The sequence below is a fragment of the Amia ocellicauda genome, chromosome 9 (assembly GCF_036373705.1).
Source record: "Amia ocellicauda isolate fAmiCal2 chromosome 9, fAmiCal2.hap1, whole genome shotgun sequence".
Taxonomy (NCBI): domain Eukaryota; kingdom Metazoa; phylum Chordata; class Actinopteri; order Amiiformes; family Amiidae; genus Amia; species Amia ocellicauda.
Window position 1 is genome coordinate 18,737,816 of NC_089858.1, and position 21,187 is coordinate 18,759,002.

At 43.3% G+C, this 21,187-nt stretch overlaps 2 protein-coding genes across 2 annotated transcripts in view; both read right to left on the bottom strand.

Annotated features, from left to right (window-relative positions):
- The window catches only part of kifc3 (kinesin family member C3), a 34,827-nt gene extending 33,186 nt beyond the window's left edge, over nucleotides 1–1,641 (bottom strand). Inside the window, exon 1 of the mRNA XM_066713636.1 lies at nucleotides 1,491–1,641. The gene's annotated coding sequence lies outside the window, so the exon portion shown is untranslated. The remainder of the gene's footprint in view (nucleotides 1–1,490) is intronic.
- Nucleotides 1,642–2,622: 981 nt separating this feature from the next.
- Nucleotides 2,623–21,187, bottom strand: part of LOC136758210 (cyclic nucleotide-gated channel beta-1) — a 35,891-nt gene continuing 17,326 nt past the window's right edge. Inside the window, exons 22-41 of the mRNA XM_066712479.1 lie at nucleotides 19,452–19,965; nucleotides 19,232–19,268; nucleotides 17,885–18,047; nucleotides 17,597–17,614; nucleotides 14,981–15,247; nucleotides 13,036–13,190; nucleotides 12,355–12,540; nucleotides 11,651–11,859; nucleotides 11,044–11,094; nucleotides 10,780–10,866; nucleotides 10,552–10,616; nucleotides 10,181–10,303; nucleotides 9,838–9,979; nucleotides 9,571–9,730; nucleotides 9,363–9,460; nucleotides 9,176–9,259; nucleotides 8,491–8,609; nucleotides 7,979–8,125; nucleotides 6,783–6,963; nucleotides 2,623–6,388 (exon numbers count right to left, since the gene is read on the bottom strand). Of these exons, the coding sequence (XP_066568576.1) occupies nucleotides 6,176–6,388; nucleotides 6,783–6,963; nucleotides 7,979–8,125; nucleotides 8,491–8,609; nucleotides 9,176–9,259; nucleotides 9,363–9,460; nucleotides 9,571–9,730; nucleotides 9,838–9,979; nucleotides 10,181–10,303; nucleotides 10,552–10,616; nucleotides 10,780–10,866; nucleotides 11,044–11,094; nucleotides 11,651–11,859; nucleotides 12,355–12,540; nucleotides 13,036–13,190; nucleotides 14,981–15,247; nucleotides 17,597–17,614; nucleotides 17,885–18,047; nucleotides 19,232–19,268; nucleotides 19,452–19,965 (3,019 nt within the window). The 3' untranslated portion in view covers nucleotides 2,623–6,175. The remainder of the gene's footprint in view (nucleotides 6,389–6,782; nucleotides 6,964–7,978; nucleotides 8,126–8,490; nucleotides 8,610–9,175; nucleotides 9,260–9,362; nucleotides 9,461–9,570; nucleotides 9,731–9,837; nucleotides 9,980–10,180; nucleotides 10,304–10,551; nucleotides 10,617–10,779; nucleotides 10,867–11,043; nucleotides 11,095–11,650; nucleotides 11,860–12,354; nucleotides 12,541–13,035; nucleotides 13,191–14,980; nucleotides 15,248–17,596; nucleotides 17,615–17,884; nucleotides 18,048–19,231; nucleotides 19,269–19,451; nucleotides 19,966–21,187) is intronic.

The following is a 21,187-nucleotide window of genomic DNA, read 5'->3' on the forward strand; positions in this document are numbered from 1 at the left end:
CACAATTTACTAAAATTACTGTAACCATCAGGTCCAGCCTACCCTCATTTGCATCACTAATTGCAATGTAATATTGGTGATACTGCATGTGTCATACATCGCCTGGAAGCTGTCAGTTTAAAGCCTGTCAAGAGTGAACCCCCCCTCTCAAATCATGTTGATTTCGCTACACTGCAGGACAGAGTGAAGGACCTACTTGTAAAATGCCAGCCGAACTGAGCCTGCACCTGCCACAGCCTCTACCAAGACAAGTAGCTATAATGTAAAACATTAACAAACAACTTCACAAACAATCCTCTGGACAAAAACAAACTAGTCCCAGCATGCATATCTGGAGCAGGCCTGAAAGGAACACCTGGAACAACTAGCTCCAGACAAGGGCTGTGTATATTCAGCAGTTGTGTATGTAACCGAACTCACACCTGGGATTAACTGACCATCACTGCTGTCAAAACAAGACAGCACCCCAGTACACACTTCCACAGCCTCTCCAAACGAATACAAGCCGATTGATTTTGGTTTCCTCCAACAATAAGCGCTTGCAAAGATCTACCATGAAAATCCATCAATTTTGCTTTTCCACTTATAAAACTTATTTTTGTTTGTATAGTATCATCCGAGGAGAGACAGTACAGGACTAGACAAGAATAGCACCATCATGCTTAACCAAACCAGACACAAATTACTATTCTAAGGGATCCAGAAGTCCACCCAGTTTTTGCTCTCTCTCTCTCTCTCTCTCTGGAGGAGCAGGCAAATAAGATGCCTTGCGTTCAGTTACACATTATCATTAGCCAGTCCTGCTTCCTTTCACGTGATTGAACACTTCGCAATCCCAGCACAGTGACTCTGTAAGGAAAGCATTTTCCATGCCAGTCTCACTGCAGTCCGCCCTGTTTCTCCACACGTTAAATAACGGTGCAGTGCGGCCGGGCAGGCACACCCCAGCCAACCCGCAGCTAATTGCGCTCTATGGTAAGGCAGAGAGTGAGGTGCCTGCATCAGCACTTATATAAACACCAAAGAAAAGACCAAATGAAACAGTTACGTTTAAACACTAATACAATGACGTTTCTAGGACTTCTAAACCTGGGTATACTCTATGGCATGTGTTTAACCTAGCAGGACATGTAAAACGTTGTCTGGAGGGAGAATGCTTGAAAGGCGGACATTTCCACCTCTATTTTGATTTCGGGAGCAGCACTGTCCGAAATGATGTGTATATTTGCAATGTAAGATGAAAAATAAGCCTGCCAGACAGAATACAATATACTAACCAAACGACACACAGTCGGTCATATTTGATATCCACGCTGTACTCGGGTTGGCAGTTTACAAACTGAACTAGGAAACGACTTAAAAACAATTAAATAATAATATTCCATTCACAATCAATCGCAACGTCCAGGATCCCCGGCGCTTTATTCCGTTTGACGCAAACGCTCATTAATCCTAGTGAACTTGCGCCAACTGCACAGGCACGCACTTACCGGAGCAGCTGCAGGTCCCGCTGTTTGCTTTAAAAGATCAAACTCACACTGTCTTAACCACCGACGCTTCGTCTGTGCTTTATAATGATCCGGTCAAAGTGTCACTTATATTTGTTGCTGTTTAAAATTGATCCTTGACTGGTCTTTGCAAGCTGTGTGTTTCGGCTTAAAAACTTTGACAAACTTTAAAAAAACACGCTCTTCCCCATAAAGCCGCAACTTCTGTTAGCCAATCACAGTCCGGTTCGGGAGGACGCGGAGCCGGCCAGCTGATGACGCACTTCCCAGCTGTGATTTAAAGACAAGACTCTTGGATGTGGTATGCAAGAAAATACAACTGGAAAAAAATTGCTATAAAGACCTAAATGTCATGTTTCAACGTGCAGACAGCAGCACACGCAGAAATGTATAACTTCATATACAAATGACATTAAATAATAATAATACAAAAAACTGGGAAGCCATCCAGTATCTTAAAGCAATGTATGCTGGCAATGATACAGGGTAATGTAATTTAAAAAAGGTTATTGCTGTACATTTCTAATGAAATTCTACAATCGTCTAAAAAGCAACCATTAGATAACATTAATTACTGGATAAAGGCTGTGTGTATTCTTAACTGGAAACAGGAAAACTACATTTTCTAAGCTTATTTTGTCTCTCTCTAAATTAATGAGAGAGAATTTAAGTCACAGGAAAATACTGAAGAGACACCAAAGAATGTTTTGTCCTCAACATAAGAGTCCCCAGTTATCTGGCAAGTAGATTTCAAGCAGGCAGCATCTCACAATATTATTTTTTATCTCATTTTTTCCCGGAGCTAACTAGTAATTATGCTTCTTTTATAAGTGTGTTCTTGCTTCCCCAAAATATGAATTGTAAATACATGTTTTCCATTAAGCATTATAAATCACTTAGTATTAATCTGTAAACAAACAAATAATATATGACAGTAATACATTGGAAATGCAGTAACAATGTGACGTACGATTTCTTCTGTTAAGTTTCCAGAACCCCACTGTACAATTTTTCCTTTTAAGTTTACAAAGAAACAAATATAAAAGTGCCAACGTTTATGCAAAATGCAGTAAAAACTTATTTAAAACTCCTATGAAATAAGTCTCCATTATAATATTTTATTATTCTAATATATTTTATTTACAGGCAGCGGGATACAAAAAGCATGTTCAAATGCATTACAGATGTTTTTTTAACAGTAAACAGAACATAAATCAGCATTCTATAAACAAGTTCTGATAATAATAATAAAAAAGCATTTGTTGTACATCCACATAAACTAAAAAATGAAACACATGTTCATTAAAAGTGTGTGCCTGCATGGACAGCCTATCTGGCAGCATCAGAAGCTGGTTCTCAGACAATTGAATCTTCTACAGATCGATGCAAAATGTACAAAATCATTATGTATTCCACTAAATATAACTCTCATATTTTTTGTCCATTAAATATACGAAAACAATCTAAAAACAACAAAACATATATTAGATGCACTCGTGTTGTTTCACAGTATAAATTTGGTTGTTATACTTTTTTGCCATGGGGACATGTTTACAAGCACAGAAATAGTAACACATCTCATATGTCTGGTTATACATTGTGTGTTGAAAGAGAATCCTAAAGCTTGTATTGTATACATTACTTGTGAACTATGTAAAAACGTCTTTCCTAAATTCTGCATTCACAGTACAAATTACAGCTGATGATTATGAAGAATTTATAGTCTGCTGGAAAAATAAATAAATCTCAGCATCTCACCATAGATTGTTGGAAATTAAACTGCGTTTGAGTGATTTGCACAATTTAATGTCAAAAGACTCAACCAGAGTTCTAAGGTTAAAACAACAATCTCAAACACTCCAATGTATTGATTTCCAGAAATGTTGAGTAACGTATTCATTTAGGATTGCCTTTTTAATTGTACAACTGATGTGGTGTTTTCTCTTATTAAGTCTCTTATCAAAATGTAGTGTCTACAGCTTCTAAGATTGGCCCTGATGTGACATGCTTAGTTATGTGTTTCCCTTCATGACATTGCAAAGTCAAATTCAATTTCAAGGACATTGTGCTGTGGTTTAGTGTATATAGAGTAAGTAGGACCTGTGAAAAGGTTTCATTTTAGCCACCAAGATGTGTCGCTACTCTGCACCAAGAGATTCATATATTTTATGTCACAGCAGACGCACTGGATGCTGTATGCCTGTTAAAGCATACATTGAAAAGCAGCCTAAAGTCAAGCTGAAGACCAGGGCAGAGCAGCTTATACATTAAGGCAGAACATTGCCTTTCCACGTGGTACTTTTGGTCACTATTGTTTCAGGTCCCACTAGTTCCCTTCATTTCTCCTTCCTGCAAACAATGCAAATCTGTACTCACATCCTTTCCTCCTTCCGGTGGAACACGTTAATTTCTAAAGCGAGAGCAACGACAAAAAAAAAAAAAAAAGCCACATTGCTGAATGTCAATGCCTGGTAATAGCCAGTTGGATTTTAGGACATTCACATTTTAGCCTAAAACAAACCAATGGAGACAAAGATAAGAAAAATCCGATATGTGAAGCTTTTGCTGTCTAAATGCTACTAATGACTCTTAAGGTGACTATTTAGAAATGCTGTGAGACTTCCAGCTCTGAATCCATAGCAGTCTACTCCTGGACAGCTGCCAGGCGTCTACAATCAGCAGGGCACACGTGGCTGGTGATGTTTACGAGGAAAGGACTGTGGTTAATTCACCGGATTCCTGGCACTGATCAGTATTTTTTAATGTAAACAGAGCAGTACTTCACCAAGTGTATTGCACAGTTAAATAAACTGGCTTATCAAAACAATATTGTGTCAGGTGCTTATTCCATTAGCTTGTCTTCTCTACAGAATAGCCACAGCCAGGATTGCTCCCCACTGTGAGCATGCACGCTGTAACATGCATCAGCGAGGGGATTCCTAACTTTCAGATCCCGGACGTTTGAGGAATAAACTTTGTTTTCTTTGTAAATGCATGCACAATTATTAATTTCCAAAGACACTAGAATTCATAGAGACACAGGTTTTAATGACAATGTAAAACTAGATTTCAACATAAATTATTACGCCCTGTTTGAATGGATGTATTGCACTGTTAGGGTAAGGTATCAGTGTTAATTTATTTTACAGGCTCTCTTAGGACACTGTCTGTCTTGTATGTCAGTCTCTTCTACATTGGGCAATAATGCCATGTTTCTATCTGCTCGAGATTGAGCTTGGTTGACTATATCTGTCCTGCCATCATGTCCTAGCAGGGACTAGAATAGAAAATGCTTGAATGTTCATTTTGCCAACATTTACCATAAGCAAATAGTTGATTCCCTCTGTAATCATACTTAAATTGATTAATATTCCATTCCCATTTGGCCAGTTTTACAACTTAATCGGAAAGAAACTGGTGATGTCAAACAAATCACTTCGCTCTTGGTTTGGGTAGCAGGTAGAAACACAGTGCACTCAGTCCTAATGCGAAGTGTGTAAATTCTGACACAGTCATTACTGGCACTGAAAGGAAACAAGCAAACTCACTTCTTAAATAGTTACCCGTGTCTCAAAAGCACTACAACATTTATCACAGTTATTGTTATTCTAGTTGTGAAAAAAAGGCAACTTGCGGGGCTACTTCTCTGGCAACGGCATGCAAAACTACACTGAGGCCTAGACCAAATTGACCTGCCTGCATATCACAAATTAGAAACTCACACCTTATCAGATTTATTTTATTGTGAGAGGCCAATTTCTACTAATCCTACAAACTGAAGGGTACATGATTGCCATTTGTGACTTGTGATTTGGTCTGGGCCTTGGCTCCACTTTAACACAATTTTTACTCATGTGCAAAAGTTTGAGCAACGATCTACAACTGCTAGTAACAGCGTCTGACAGAGGACATTAGCTTGGGTGTTTAAGACCCATGTAGCCAGTGCGTCCTCAGAGACATGCACCAAAGACAGCTCCCATAGACTACATAGGAAAATAAATACTAAAAAGGAGTTATATTCAAGTGCTTGACCAGAAGAGATGTCATCAGAAAAGGGAGCTGTGTCCTGAAGGACTGTGCTTTAGTGCTGCATGACTGGGACTGGGGCTAAGGCCAGCATTGGCATTGGTTTGTCCTTGGTACCACACAAAAAAGCACAAGAGGGGCTGAACACCAGACTTGGGGAAAACTCACACTGAGTGAGTTTTCCACTGGAGGAGGCTGTGACAGGTGGCAGCTACACCTGTCTTGCCTCTCCCAGCAGACATCGCTTTGCAGAATTAAAAAAAAGAAGAAGCAAGAAACAATTACACAATGCACAGCTCAACAATGTTAGTAAGGACATTCCTAGTAGCACATCTACAGGTTCACAGTGATTAGGGAGATGGGGAGTACAGTAAGCGGTCATTGTGGGAAGCTGCAGTAAGAATCCATGCACAGACAATTACAAGCCAGCTGCATTGTCCTGGAGAGTGGCAGCTCTAGTGCTTGTAACCATACCACACAGTGCACTTAACCTGCAGGTTTCCAACACCGTGGTTTGCTTCCCACATTTGGGACTGAACTCTGTCCACACAATGGCAATGAGCCCTCGGCTGTGTGTCACCACAACAATCAAAAGGGTAGGAGAGTGCATCTTCCCGTCTCCTGCTCCGAGGGGGAGGTGGTTACTCCTTGGGCTCCTCCTCCTCTGTATGGGGCATCTCTACGGACAGGAGCTCTTCATGGCCGTCATGGGCGGGGGTCATGCGGATTAGCATGGAGCTGTCAGAGGCCTCAGACACCACATCCTCCTCCTCGTCCTCCTCCGGCAGCTCACGTGGGACTGGGGAACGGCGGTGCACTGGGGAGCCGGGAGGAATGGGCATGGAGCTGGAGGGCTATGGAGACAGCAGGGCCTGGTCACACAAGGTTGGGGCTGTGTGTGTGCGTGTGTGTGTGTGTGTGTAATTGTTTTAAAAACCCTTCTCAGTGCTCCAACTTCAACACTTGAGCACTAACAAAATGCAGCCACAGTATTCTGACTTCAAGCTCATCAGACTGAAAACAAGTTAAAAATCAATCATGCCTTTTACTCATTCGTACTGTTTTGGTTAACCAAATGCAATGGGCTTCTGTAAACACAACAGCACCTGGAAAGAGAGAGAACCTGGGAAGAATGGGTGGACGTCTACCACAATCGCTCAACCCCAAAACTGACAGCAGATTAGCTAGTTTCTGCCCTTGAGGCCAGTGAGATGCAGGGGAAAGGAGATGGTGTGGTGCGTGAGGTACCTCATCTGAGCTGGACGTGTGCGCCATCTGCTTCAGTGTGGAGAAGGTTCCCTTCATGCCCGACTTCTCTGTGGCCTGCAGGGCTGCCTGGAACAGCTTGGGTGTCCCTGGGCGCGGAGGGATGACCTGTGTGCTGGTCGGCTTCTCACCTTGGGGCTTCTTGTCTTTGCTCAGCATTTTCCTGAAAGGTAAAAAGAAGAGCAATGGTGTCAAGCAACATTGATATAGGCTTGGAATAACATGAAGAGAGAAATTAATGTATCCGAGAACAAACTAAAATATGTGACATCATTGAAAGAGTAAAAATGTTAACGCACTGCAAGAACGGATGAAAGAAGGACAAAGGAAGCTATTGAGTGGATACCAAGAGATGAAAAAAGATAAACAGATAAAAGATGGGAAGATGAAATCATAAACTTTGCAAGTGTGACATGGAAAAGAGAAGCTGTAGATCGAAGCAAGTGGAAACATCTTGGGGAGGCCTTCATCCAGCAGTGGATTGATATAGGCTGATGGTGATGGTGATGATATATATTATACCCTATATCAGAACACTAAATTGGTCATGTAAAATAACCTGGAAAAAAAACAATATTATTTTCATGTTGTGGCTGAGCTTTCTTTTGTTTTCTTGTATAAAGGTAGAGCACAAAAGAAGCCCCTATATCACTCAGGCAAAGGCATGGTTCTGGAAGGAGTGGAAGGGGGAATGTATTAACACACAGAAACAATGAGCTAAACAATGAGGTTCACTGGTGGAAAGGTAATGTACAAGGCTTACAAAATGAAACACCTGGGGAAACCATTTCTTTCCCTGTTTTTAAGGGAAATGGTTAACCTGAGAAGCCACTGGTGAATGGCAGGTCGGGGCTTCACGGAGAAAGGTCACCTTCCAAACCGCTTACAGCTGTGCCTGTAATTCTCAACCCTTAAGGGAGGCAAGGGTGTCAATGTTAGCTTAGTATAGTACAGAAAACACTGTATTAACTGTGTTAACCCCCCACCCTGATTGAAAAGTTGGCTAAAGCCTTTTTTGCAGCCCTGTTCCCCTTTCCCACTGGTCCAGGGGGCGTGGGCCGTTGCGGCACCCTGGGTGTGTCTTATACGCTGCATTGCACACACCAGTCAGGGATCCTAAGCTGTGATAAAAAGCGCTATGTGAGAAAAGGCTGCCTCCCGCCGTTCCTGGCACTGACTTGGCCTTCTTGCGTAGCAGTTTCTGGGACTCGGGGTAGTGCACCAGGATCTCAGACAGGTCCTTCTTGTCCAGAATGAAGAGGTTGGCAAACCCGTGAGCCACCACGTTGGCTGTGCGTCGGTTCCCTCCTCCCACGGCCAGAAGGCTGTCCGGGAAAAGACACGACAGAGGCAGTGGTTAGCTCGAAGTGACTCTCACGGCATAAACCGGGACTCTTTCACTCCTCGTACTGTGTATTTCAGGTGCCCACTGTGGTACTTGTTTTTTTAATACATATTTATTTTGATAGCCATATTGTTAGACTGTCTTTGATACACAACACTTGAGGGCTCCTAGTTTTAGCTTTTTACGAGGTAGGACATGGGATATGTTGGTTATTCTACACTTACAATCTATGCAGATTTTCAAAACATATAAACCTGATTACATTTTATTTCCTCTTCAATGGCAAAAAAAACACATGTATTAATTAAAGAAGATCAAAGCATGCCTGGAAGAGTAGAAGCCCACCTGATTTCCCCAAAGACAGACCCAGCTCGCAGCGTCACAAAGACAGTCTTCCCGTCAGGACCGCCCAGCACCTGAACCTCCCCAGCCTTAATAATGTACATCTCCCGCCCTATCTCCCCCTGGAAAACAAGAGGACCCGTTCACATCTGTAGTGCCATTGATTTACACCTCCAGAGGTACTCTTGAACTAGTCTCTGGTTAGAGCCAAAACCCTTGTCTCAACCCTAATCTCCATCCTAGCAGAAAATGCATCTTATAAACAACCTTAAATATAGTTGTAAGACTCTTCCTGCCTTTACCTGTTACCCAATATAAATTTAGTCATAATCCAAGTCCATCCTCAACTCTACTCCAAAAGCTCATTATTATCCAACTATACCCAAACTGGAACTTTAATTGAGTGGAAATGCAACCCCACCTCGAAGTCTAACTCCTGAAGTCAAATTCTAAAGCAAAATGTTGCCAGAAGTGAATATATTACTATGACATTATATAAAATGAGTTTAAGAATTTGGGATTAGTTATTTCAACAGCAGAACTGTGAGAATTGATAATGAGACTGAATAATCACCATTGTGCTTTTTAAAGAAAAGCCAAGCTATAGACTCGCTGAGTTATGGGTTTTTTATCATCGTACTAGCTCTGACACATGGATACAGCAGCAGGTTGGTGTACAGTAATCTACCTTTTTACAGACGTAATCCCCTGGCAGGTACACCACAGATTTCAGCCTCTTCAGCATGTCATAAATCATCTGTCTATCACAGCCCTGACAGCAGAGAAATAGAGAGGTGGGAGGGGGAGTGACTGTTAGTCCCAAAAGCTCTTTACTGCAGCACAATAATAGGAAGCAACCTCCTCGGGAGACTTACTTCAAAGAGTGCCACCTTGCTGACAATGGAGTAATTGACATCCACAGCAATGTCAAGTCTCATCTTATCTGGGAGCTGGACCAGCAACTCCTGCTCATCTGGAAGTTAAAAAAAAAGTGAAGCGCACATTTAGCTTTTTGTAACTACAGATCAATCAGCAAAAAAGCAGCTAGGTCAAGCAAAGGACAGGAAGGTCAATATTACTTACCCAACATGCCCTGAGACTGCCAGGTATAGTCGTACCAGGTCTTAACTCGGTTCTGGACGTCGCGGGGGATGCGATAGGAAGTCATGTACTTGATGGTGCTATCCATGCAGGCCCGGTAGTATGTCTGGCCCGCAGTGGCGGCTCCCACAACATCTCTCATCTGAAACAGGTAGCACAAAGAGAATCATACTTCTGTGTGAACAGGAAGTTAGGTTGCAGAATCAGCTTGGGAGTCAAGCTGTAGGCACCAGTAAAGGACCAGCCCACCTGCCCGATCATGATGGAGAAGGCAAAGACTCCCACAAAGTAGTTGACCAGCTGGAAGATAATTTCGAACAGGGTGGTAGGGTCTGGCAGCCCCCCAATGGTGATGAGGGTCTTCACTGCAAAGTAGTAGCAGCGGATATAACTGGAGGGGAAAGAAAGGGAGAAAAAGCCATTGATCTTCAAAATAGTCTAAGAAAACAATTATAAATCTTGACATAAAGCAAGATAACAACATTAGACAGTGGAATGTAAATGCTGAGTCCCCCAAGAAACCTCATCAGGCTGGGGCTGTGGCATGGACCAAGCAAAATCTCTTCATAACCAGGAAGGGGCAGACCATTACCTGTTGCCGATGCCATCATACACCCATTTTGTGGAACCGAGTCCTTCATAGTCAGACGCCCAGTAGAAGAGGCAGGAGTTGCAGTGTAGGGAGTAGAGCAGGTAAGCTGTTGTTCTGATGACTCTGAAAACAGATACAGAGAGAGCGAATGAGAGAGAGAGAGAGAGTATAACACTACATCACAAACTCATCACCCAGGTTCATTGTGTGCAGAAAAGAAATAACCATCAATCAAAGGTCAGTAGTTAGAATTATGTGTGTTTATCGAACTAAGCAAGCTTAACGCTGTCAGCTCTTTGGATTATTATAGCCAGGTCTGTGCTGCGAGGTGCCAAGAGCAAAGTGCAAAGAGTCAAACTTGGTGCTCATACCTGTAGATGTAGGCTTTGCTCAGGATTGCTTCCAGACGTTCATTGAATTCAAAGAAAGACATGTACTGTGGGGCAAAAGAGAGTAAGATGAGCATGGAGGATTCCTTGAGGGCGAGTCCCCCAGGAAACAAGCACAACTTTCACTGATCTCTCTGTGGCTACATAGAGCCATCAAGGCTGCCCCCTCCAAAGACAAATATGGTTGCTGACACAAAAAATTGCTAGTACCTTCAATAAACGAGGGAATCTCAGGAGGGAATTCACACCAACTTTTATGTACAGCAAATCCAGAGGGAAAAGGCTAATGAGGTCCATCTGAAGGGAGATGATGGAGAGAAGATTAACATAGAAGAAACCCTGATAACACCACCAGCCATTTCTTGAATAAAGAAACTCTGTTTGTTCTCATGTATTTAATGGATATAACGTTCACTAAGTGAAAAAACATAAAAAATAATCTAAAATTAGATACAACATTCTAGTTGCTCTCACCTTGAAGCGCAGAGTTTTCATATAGTTTTCTCTCATATCCTTTTTGTCGCACTGAAACAAAAGAAACAAGATACATTTGCAGGTTCGCATTAGTCCAACACCTTACTCATTCTTGAACCACCTTTTGTTTTTTGTTGGGCCTAAAAAGAAGATGTTTACAAAAAGGGTCATCCTCCTGTATACTTGGGAACTTCAAATCAATACAGTCAGTAACTCCAAGTTTAAACAAAAGTCATAGTGATCTACGGCACCATAGTACACCATAGAAGGAACTGGCTTATTACAGTCGTTGGTATTGTAGCACATGCTATTGTCTGTAATAACTGTTATTAGCGATCATATATCACATTCTATTCTAAATTCACAAATTATACCTACCAGATCTAATGTAATGCTGTCAATATCAATTTTTTTAATAATAGTATAATCCAATCAAATAAACCATTTGCTATTGGGTCAACATGTGCACAGCATGGAAGCCTACATAAGAGTCAACCATAAGCATCCCAAGTAAAGAGGCGTTTAAATTCTGAGAAAATCACACCCTAATCCATAACTGCTCTGTTTATGCTGCCTGAATATGCATATTGAGATTCTGAACACTCACCACGATGTCCCCGCCTCGGACAAACTGCAGACGGGGCTGAAAGACCAGGATGTCCAGGATGTAGATGGTGTCACACAGGTAGTCAGTGAGCAGCCAGAGGTGAATGTTGTCAGGGGTCTGGTAGGGGAAGGCCCAGCGCACCGGGATCAGCCACACATTCCAGTTCCAAGCCAGGGTGACGAAGAACAGCCACAGCACGTAGATCAGATCTGGGGCGAAGAGCAGGACAAGGTATGTCCTGTGTTAACTACTGGCTAAGAAGGAAGAGCAAAGGTTTGGGAGGAGTGAGGGAAAAAATGCACTGCAAATTTTCATGGGTAGGCCCACCCTGGACATTTTATGAAGGAATAGGACTCTGGTGCATTTTAGAAATTCCAATATATATAACATATCCCATTATATCTTAATTTCTAACCACTGCCAACCCACTGGTCTCCCCATTACTGGGGGAAGCAGCCATGACTCACTCCACTGGTCGGACAGGTCGGGGGATTTGCGAGAGCAGACAGGGATGGAGCCCTAATGATATCTGCACTGCACTCTAAACAACAAAGTGTAAGTAATCCTATGGGTCCCAGGTTGCAGCTGGGCTGGGCTACACACAGAGACAGAGCCTACGCCACAATCAAAGCTCTCCGCCTACAGGACATCTGGTCCTGATACCTGGGCATTACAAAATGAGAGAAGGGAGTTTAGAGCCTCACTGGTGAAGGGGTCGATGCTCTTTGGGAAGTGGTACCGCTTCAGCTGCCTCATCCAGGGCATGGTTTTGAACTTGCAGCACAGCATGTCGCAGTAGTGCTCCTCCTCCTCTTTCTTCTCAGGCTCCGCTTTCTCCTCTGGGGGAGGGGGAGGGGGAGGGGGAGGGGGTGCGGCTTTCTTTACTGGGGCTGCCAGTGAAACAAAAGCTCTCTGGTCAAACTTGCAGAACACAACAGGCCCACAACAGCACAAGTTCACTGCACCTGTGGTATATATTTGCCTTGCACAATAAAGTACAAATATAAGCTTAAAACTACTGCAATTCAAAATACAGCGGAAAGTTTTCTGCAGTCTCTTTGTTTCCCAGTGTAACAAGTGTTTGTGTATATCTGTGTTTTTCTGTTGCGAAAGAGAACTTGTGTCTGTTTTCCTGTTTAGGTGCCTGTGGCTCTGTGAATGTGTGTGTCTTCAACTCTGTGTTTGTGCACCTCCTATGTGTGAGGAGTACAAGATGGTAGGAGGAAATACAGAACAGGAATTACTCTCACAACAAATAACAACCCTGCTGCTACAATTCAGAGGATCCTTTATTTGTTGTAGTGAGGGGCCAATGTGAGTGCACGTCGGGGGGGAGCGGAGTGTGGCGGGTGCATCATAGAGGCCGGAGTGTATCTGGGACTCACAGGAGGTGGCGCTCTCTTCATCAGAGTCATCTGGGTCGACGAGCTTCTCCTTCACTCGCTCTGTCCGTGCCTTAAACATCTTCACAAGCTCCTGCAGCCGTTCATTCACAATGGCGCTGGTCTGGCTGGTGACTGAGGCCGGCCTCTCTCTCCCCCTGCCAGGAGTTCACACATTGATTGCTAAAAAGAATACACTGAACCTAGAAATATTTCACAAACACATGCTAAAAGAGTTTAGTGTGACAAATGTTATATATATATATATATACAGTGAGGGAAGAAAGTATTTGATCCCCTGCTGAAGAAATGATCAGTCTATAATTTTAATGGTAGGTGTATTTTAACAGTGAGAGACAGAATAACAACAAAAATATCCAGAAAAACGCATTTCAAAAAAGTTATAAATTGATTTGCATGTTAATGAGGTAAATAAGTATTTGATCCCCTATCAATCAGCAAGATTTCTGGCTCCCAGGTGTCTTTTATACAGGTAACGAGCTGCGATTAGGAGCACTCTCTTAAAGGGAGAGCTCCTAATCTCAGCTCGTTACCTGTACAAAAGACACCTGTCCACAGAAGCAATCAATCAATCACATTCCAAACTCTCCACCATGGCCAAGACCAAAGAGCTGTCCAAGGATGTCGGGGACAAGACTGTAGACCTACACAAGGCTGGAATGGGCTACAAGACCATGGCCAAGCAGCTTGGTGAGAAGGTGACAACAGTTGGTGCGATTATTCGCAAATTGAAGAAACACAAAATAACTGTCAGTCTCCCTCGGTCTGGGGCTCCATGCAAGATCTCACCTCGTGGAGTTTCAATGATAATGAGAACGGTGAGGAATCAGCCCAGAACTACACGGGAGGATCTTGTTAATGATCTCAAGGCAGCTGGGACCATCGTCACCAAGAAAACAATTGGTAACACACTACGCCATGAAGGACTGAAATCCTGCAGCGCCCGCAAAGGTACCCCTGCTCAAGAAAGAACATGTACAGGCCCGTCTGAAGTTTGCCAACATCTGAATGATTCAGAGGAGAACTGGGTGAAAGTGTTGTGGTCAGATGAGACCAAAATCGAGCTCTTTGGCATCAACTCAACTCGCCGTGTTTGGAGGAGGAGGAATGACCCCAAGAACACCATCCCCACCGTCAAACATGGAGGTGGATACATTATGCTTTTGGGGTGTTTTTCTGCTAAGGGGACAGGACAACTGCACCGCATCAAAGGGATGATGGACGGGGCCATGTACCGTCAAATCTTGGGTGAGAACCTCCTTCCCTCAGCCAGGGCATTGAAAATGGGTCGTGGATGGGTATTCCAGCATGACAATGACCCAAAACACACAGCCAAGGCAACAAAGGAGTGGCTCAAGAAGAAGCACATTAAGGTCCTGGAGTGGCCTAGCCAGTCTCCAGACCTTAATCCCATAGAAAATCTGTGGAGGGAGCTGAAGGTTCGAGTTGCCAAACGTCAGCCTCGAAACCTTAATGACTTGGAGAGGATCTACAAAGAGGAGTGGGACAAAATCCCTCCTGCAACCCTGGTGGCCAACTACAAGAAACGTCTGACCTCTGTGATTGCCAACAAGGGTTTTGCCACCAAGTACTAAGTCAAAGGGGTCAAATACTTATTTCCCTCATTAACATGCAAATCAATTTATAACTTTTTTGAAATGCGTTTTTCTGGATTATTTTGTTTGTTATTCTGTCTCTCACTGTTAAAATACACCTACCATTAAAATTATAGACTGATCATTTCTTTGTCAGTGGGCAAACGTACAAAATCAGCAGGGGATCAAATACTTTTTTCCCTCACATATATATATATAAACATGGTGCTTGATGTATAGATTTACAGGCCCCTTTACTAGTAATATCATCATTAATAATTAAGGATCAATGCAGTCTGTGGTGTTGCCATCTGGGTCTGATGACGACTCACCCATCCTCCATAAGCAGACTGCTCTGACTGGGCCAGGCCCTGACTGTGGTCTCAGTCTCCTCCACACTGTCCTCCTGGTTGTACAGCTTCTTTCTGACCAGTGCAAAACAGACAAGACAAGTGAGGGCAGAGCCTGCACAGGTGGAATCCAAAACATCAAGGAGTGAAACGAAACAAGGACAGACCAAAGCAACAGGTGACCATGATAAAGTGATCAATGGAATTATAGCAGGGCCTGCAGTCAGGCAGATTGCAACATTTTTTCGACTGAGAATTTGCAAGTCAGGGTTTCGCTTTCAAACTAGTTTATACAAACTAGCAATGGTTGTGTCTTCAATTTAATGAATAAGAACATTTTCTATATAGAGTATATATTGGTTTTGGTACATGAAGCATTATTGAATCCTGAAATAACTATTCCGTTATAAATCATAGAGAATCGAATATGAGGACAATATGTGTATCTTCTAAATATATTTAAGAAATAAACACATATTTAATTAGTGTACAGAACAATGGTATTCCTTTTGTTATCAAAAAATGGAGAGAGACAGGTGTGAGGGTAGGGAGAGGGGGTGTGTGAGAGAGAGGGAGAACCGAGATGGAGAGAGAGAGTGAGTGAGAGAGAGAGACAATATATGTATCTTCTTATCTAAATATATTTAAGAAAGAAACATATTTAATTAGTGTACAGAATAATGGTATTCCTTTTGTTATCAAAAAACCACGGTAACCCCTGCCACGTGCAGATCTGAATTTGAAACCGTCCGTGAGAAAATACTGAAGCACCTTCAGTTATGTTTGAAAAAAGCTACACCCCCTAACCTGATTGGGCTAGGCCACTGCAATGTCAGTGAGCATGCGCCTATAGGCTTCCAGGCAAAAGCACAGGAAGCTTCCCGCGATCAATCCTATCTTCAGTGCAGGAAAAAATGAATGGTAGCATTCCATCAGGATGAACACAACTAACGTTTTTCAGCTTGACATGCTTTAAGTAGCTTGAATTGGATGTCCCATAAAACACATGCATGGGCACAGTCATGCAGGACAGCAGGATGGGTAGAGCTCTGAGAGTGGGGAGCATATGGAGGACATAGTGGGAGTGCTTTTGAGGGTGATGAGGACAAACGTGCTTTAAATGATTTATGTTTTATCAATTGCGTCACATTTTGGGAGGAATGCATCTTACATCTTAGTCCAGAAATTGTGCAACCTTTGTTCTCTAGAGCATCCCGCATGTCCATCCACGCAGACGGAGAGTGACAGGTGTGAGGGTAGGGAGAGGGGGTGTGTGAGAGAGAGGGAGAACCGAGATGGAGAGAGAGAGAGAGAGAGAGAGTGAGAGAGGGGGTATCTTCTAAGGTAAAAGAAGTGCCATGACGCAAACACAGTCTCAATAAATCTCAATAAAACCAGAGCCACGATGTACCATGCTGTTTGAGAACAAGTAACCAACTCCTATTGACAACAATGTCGCAGCATGTAGGTCATTTATTGTATTTTGGAACATATAATATCCATAAACCTTATTTCAGCAATGGACAAAATTCAGCTTAGTGTTGAAGAGTGCATACAGTAGTAAGTGAGCATATAAATGTAACATTTATATGACCCAAAGCTTACATGCTTACATGCTTACCTTGTATGTTACCTTGTAAGCACCAATTCCTGATCAAGTCTCTAATACAAAGAACAAACTACTGGTGTAAGGTGGGAGAACACCATCTTACCAATCTAGAGCAGCAAGGTGCAGGTTCATTATGTGCACTAAATACAACAAGACAAAGGGTACTGTAGCAACTGATGATGTGAGTTTGCGTATCATGAGGATTTCAACCAGTGTAACACAGCCGAATAGCATGCAATGGGTGTCGATTTGTGGAATGCACCCTTATTCTGTTCAACATGTGAGGGAACACAGTCTGGAAACTGTGTAGATTATCTACTTTTTCAATTTACTTTATCACATTGTACAGTCCTATCTTCAGTCAGTATTTAGACTACAAATCTTCCAAAGAGCTGAATTCTAGAAGCAGAAGAAACACTTAACGTGCTGAAAGATTGTTACTCATTCATTTATTTCATTCACAACGGTAGGACAAAACATCGAACTCAGTAGGTGGACACACAACACAGACAACTACAAGACAGGTACTGGAGACAAAGAACAGAGGAAAATCTGCAAGGATATATCTCTATACGCTGATCCACCCCATCAAAAAACATAATTCTGGGCAGTTTGGTAGCTATCAGTCTATAATGGCACAGGACATAGGGTAGACTTAACAAGGCATTGCACATTTTACTTCGATTTTGCTAATTGACGGCAACGTTAATATGTTCTTCTAATGAAATGTGCACAGATTCAATTCATGAGTGCAGTGGTGCAGCCCTTTAGATTTAAACAGCTTCCAATTTTTGCCATAACTGCAGCTGGAAAGAATTAGTAGGCTGCGCAGACATAAAAAGTTACAAAGGCTTACATAAATGCCAAACAAATCAGCAAAATCTAGGATGATGAGGTGGGGAATCACTATTTTACATATATATTTCTCATTTATTTCAATGAATTGGCAGCTATCCACTTGTAATCTCAGGGGAGTTCACAATTCTTACTCTATTTCCAGGGATCGGCTGCGTATTTAATTAAATGGGAGAAAAAAACAGGAAAGAAACAAAGAAGATGATCACAACATTTGTTTTTCTGTCTAGCTGGTTCTTTTGAACTTAACTCATTTCATTTGGAGAAGACTGTTGGCTCCCTCATGTAGTTCAGACACAGAAACACCAATTACAACTATCTTTTTAATTATTTTAAGTAAACAAGATTGCTGCACTCAACAACTCAAACACTGAGGTTTTTTTTTAAACTGAGGGTTAGATAAAACCCAAAATGCAACTCACCTCCGGGATGCCACAGACACCCCTGGCACAGTTAGGGTCTTGCTGGTGTAGGGGGACTGAGGGGGCAGGACGAGAGGCAGTTTCCTGGGACTGTCGCTGGAATCTTTGTCTGAATCCACATCTTCCACATTGACAGCAGGGTGTACATTCACTCTGGAACCTTCTGAGGAGCAGACGGGCACTTTAGACCCAGAGCATGTGACAGGCAGCTCCACGCACCATTCACTTCTTACTAATGTGGTACGGTTTAATTTTCACAACATCAAAAAAGATCGTACTTCATACAGTTTTAATAGGCAGACCTATGCTAGCAAAGGGCCACACAAACCCTCTGTGTCAAACCCTGAAGATATGTCCACTGGGAGGCTCTTGACACAGAACACACAAGGATGGAAATGTAACTGAATATAAAACAAATAACACCAGTGACACAAATTCATAACATTTGCAAAACGTCACACACAACAGAAACTGAAAGCAAACAACTACTGCAAAGCACCCACAAGAGCTGTTCACCTGGGGGCGGGGTGTGGGGTTCGCCCTCCTTGGTGCTGAAGCCGGGGTTGGAGAGCCCTGACAGTTGTCTGTTGAGCCCGATGGGGGGCAGGCGGGAATAGCTGGGAACATTGGGGAGCTCTAGCGCGCTGCTGGAGGAGGTAGGGGAGGGGAGATTCTCAGGGGGCAGGGGTGCATCACGGACTAGGTGGTCTAACTCCAGGTCTGGGTTCTGCTGCTTAGGCATATTACTGGCGGTTCAGACAGTTGAGGGCACTGGGACAGTTGAGGTAGCTGAGGAGGTGGGGACAGCTGGGGAGAGTGGAGCAAGTGAGTTTGCTGCGGAGATGGGAGCAGCTGGGAAGAGTGGGGCAGGTGAGGTGGGGGCAAGTAGACAGGCTGGGACAGCTGGGCAAGGTGAGGTTGCTGTGGCAGCTGGGGTTGGTGAGGCAGCTGAGGCCGCTCCGCAAGCTCAGGAGGGTCCGATCGGCAACGTGACTCAGGTCGGCCAGGCACTGTGGGGCGGTAGGCCAGGGGATGCCCAGCAGCCAGCGTTTGAGAGGCGCACAGCTCACTGAGACTAGGAGCAGAAGGTGGGGGGGAGAGAGAGAGCATTAGGTCTGTAGCTTACAGGTTTCCCTCACAAAATCTCCTTTGAGGCTGCAGTAAACCACTCATACCGGCACTGGACAGTCATGTACAGCATACCATGTTATACATGCACACCATGCCAGCTGGAGATCTCATTCTCTGCAGACGTCTTATATTGTTTTAAAGGGAGGTCTTTATTTTTAGTGCACTGTTGCATTTGTACATTTTTCATTAGACTTCTTTCACTCGATGCTCACTCACCTCCGCAATTTTCTTCAACCGCTTCAGTCTCCTCCTCCTTCAAAAATAACCAAAAGAAGTGATAGTGAAACAGCAGCCTCTTTGGGGTTTTTATCTAACATTCATAAATAAACACGTGACTTTACACAAAACCTTTTGATTGAAACCCATATTGGACTAACCAGTTGCAGCCCCATTCACATGGACACCCATTCAGTGGCACAGAGCTGTGGTGTGTTACCTGGTTGACAGACGCAGTGGGCGACACCTCCTCTGATCTCTTTGGCTGCTGTGTGACAGGCTGTGGCTCACAAGCTGCCACGCCTTTCTCGGCCGGTGTGGGTTGCACCTCCTTCACTGGGGACTCCTCTCTCACTGGCACAAGTTCCTTGACTGCTTCTGCTTCCTGAACTGGTTCTGGTTCTGGCTGTGGTTGTGGTTCAGGATCCTGGCCAGGGGATGGCTCTTTCACTGGGGACTCTTGCTTGACTTCCTGTGGCTCCTCCTCCACAGGCGACGGTTGTTCCGCTGCTTCGGACACCCTGACAGGTGAATCCTCTTTGACTGCTGACTGCCCTTGATCTGGGCTCACCTCTCCTGTCTTCTGCACTCCTCCGTCTGGATCCCCCTCCACCCGTGCCTCTGGTCCCAGCTGTGGGTGGGTCTGTTCTCCTGCTGCAGCTTTCTCCTCCTCTACTGACTCAGGCGGGGGGGGGCTGGGGAAGCCCCCTGCAGGACACACGTCCACAAGGCACCTGCGGGAGGGACCAGAAGAAGTGTTAACTCAGAGAACCACTGAGAATTTGTGAAAACCAATTTGAAGCACACGGTGGATAAAACATAAAGGGTGAACAGAATGATTATGACTGTCCCCCCCCTGGTTTTGTTCCTAGATTAATCCCAGTGAGATTGGCATTTATAAAAGGATTAGAGGCAAGATCATTCACACACACGCACACACACACGCACACACATACACACACACACACACAAAGAGTGGCATCATTAGGCCTGGGTGTCCGGGGCTACAGCCCCGAATGTTTTATGAATAGCCCCGGATCTCAGTTATTATTATTTTTTATTTTTTTTACAAAAATAATAATTATAAAACAAATAGTTTAATGTTTAATGTTGCTTGCTGCTAGAAAACTTTCGCGGTCTGTTTACTTCAGTACTGCCAGCGGTAGTGAGACTGCCTATGCCAGCTAACGATGCTGAATGTGGCGAGGTAGCCAGCTAGTGAGACAATTTGTTTCTAAGCATCAAGATGAAACCAGCAAAGAGACATAAGGTAGACATTAGGGTGTTTTCTCCGCACAATGTGAGTGCTTATAGCTAAGCTAGATATTTATGATTTAATGAAAATATTCCAAGAACAATATCAGAAGTACAGCTAAAGAGTTGATGTCTGATTGACTATGTATAAGTCTAGCTAGCTACCTAGCTAATGTTACTGCTGGCTGGAATTTTTTCCAGATCATTTTTTCTTTCCTTTTTCATTCAACTTCTTAGTTCATTTTTTTTTTAAATTTTATTTTATTAATACTCATTAAAAAATGCACCAGATTAAAACATATAGCTATTCAAAAACTTTTTTTTTTTTTTACGGGGAAGAATGCCCCCAGACCCCTCTACTTTGGGTATGGACTCTGGGCTAAGCTCCGAATATATTGTAATCCTAGCAATGCCTCTGCACACAGAGACTAAACTGTACCATTTCCCCCATCACAACTGTTTCACACTTGGTAGCTGTTGGCAATACTGCCTTGGGACTCAAGAAATAAGGCCACAACAGGACCCTGCCAAGCGTGAACAGAACACATTCTCGCTAATGGGGAATTATGAAAAAAAAAAAAAAAAAAAAAAAATCAGGTGCAGTTACCCTTCACACAACAGTGACATTTTTTAGTTGCCTTGATATCCTGAAGCTATAGATTTCATGATTGTTTCTAGGAGAGAATCTACTCTCGTCTTCTT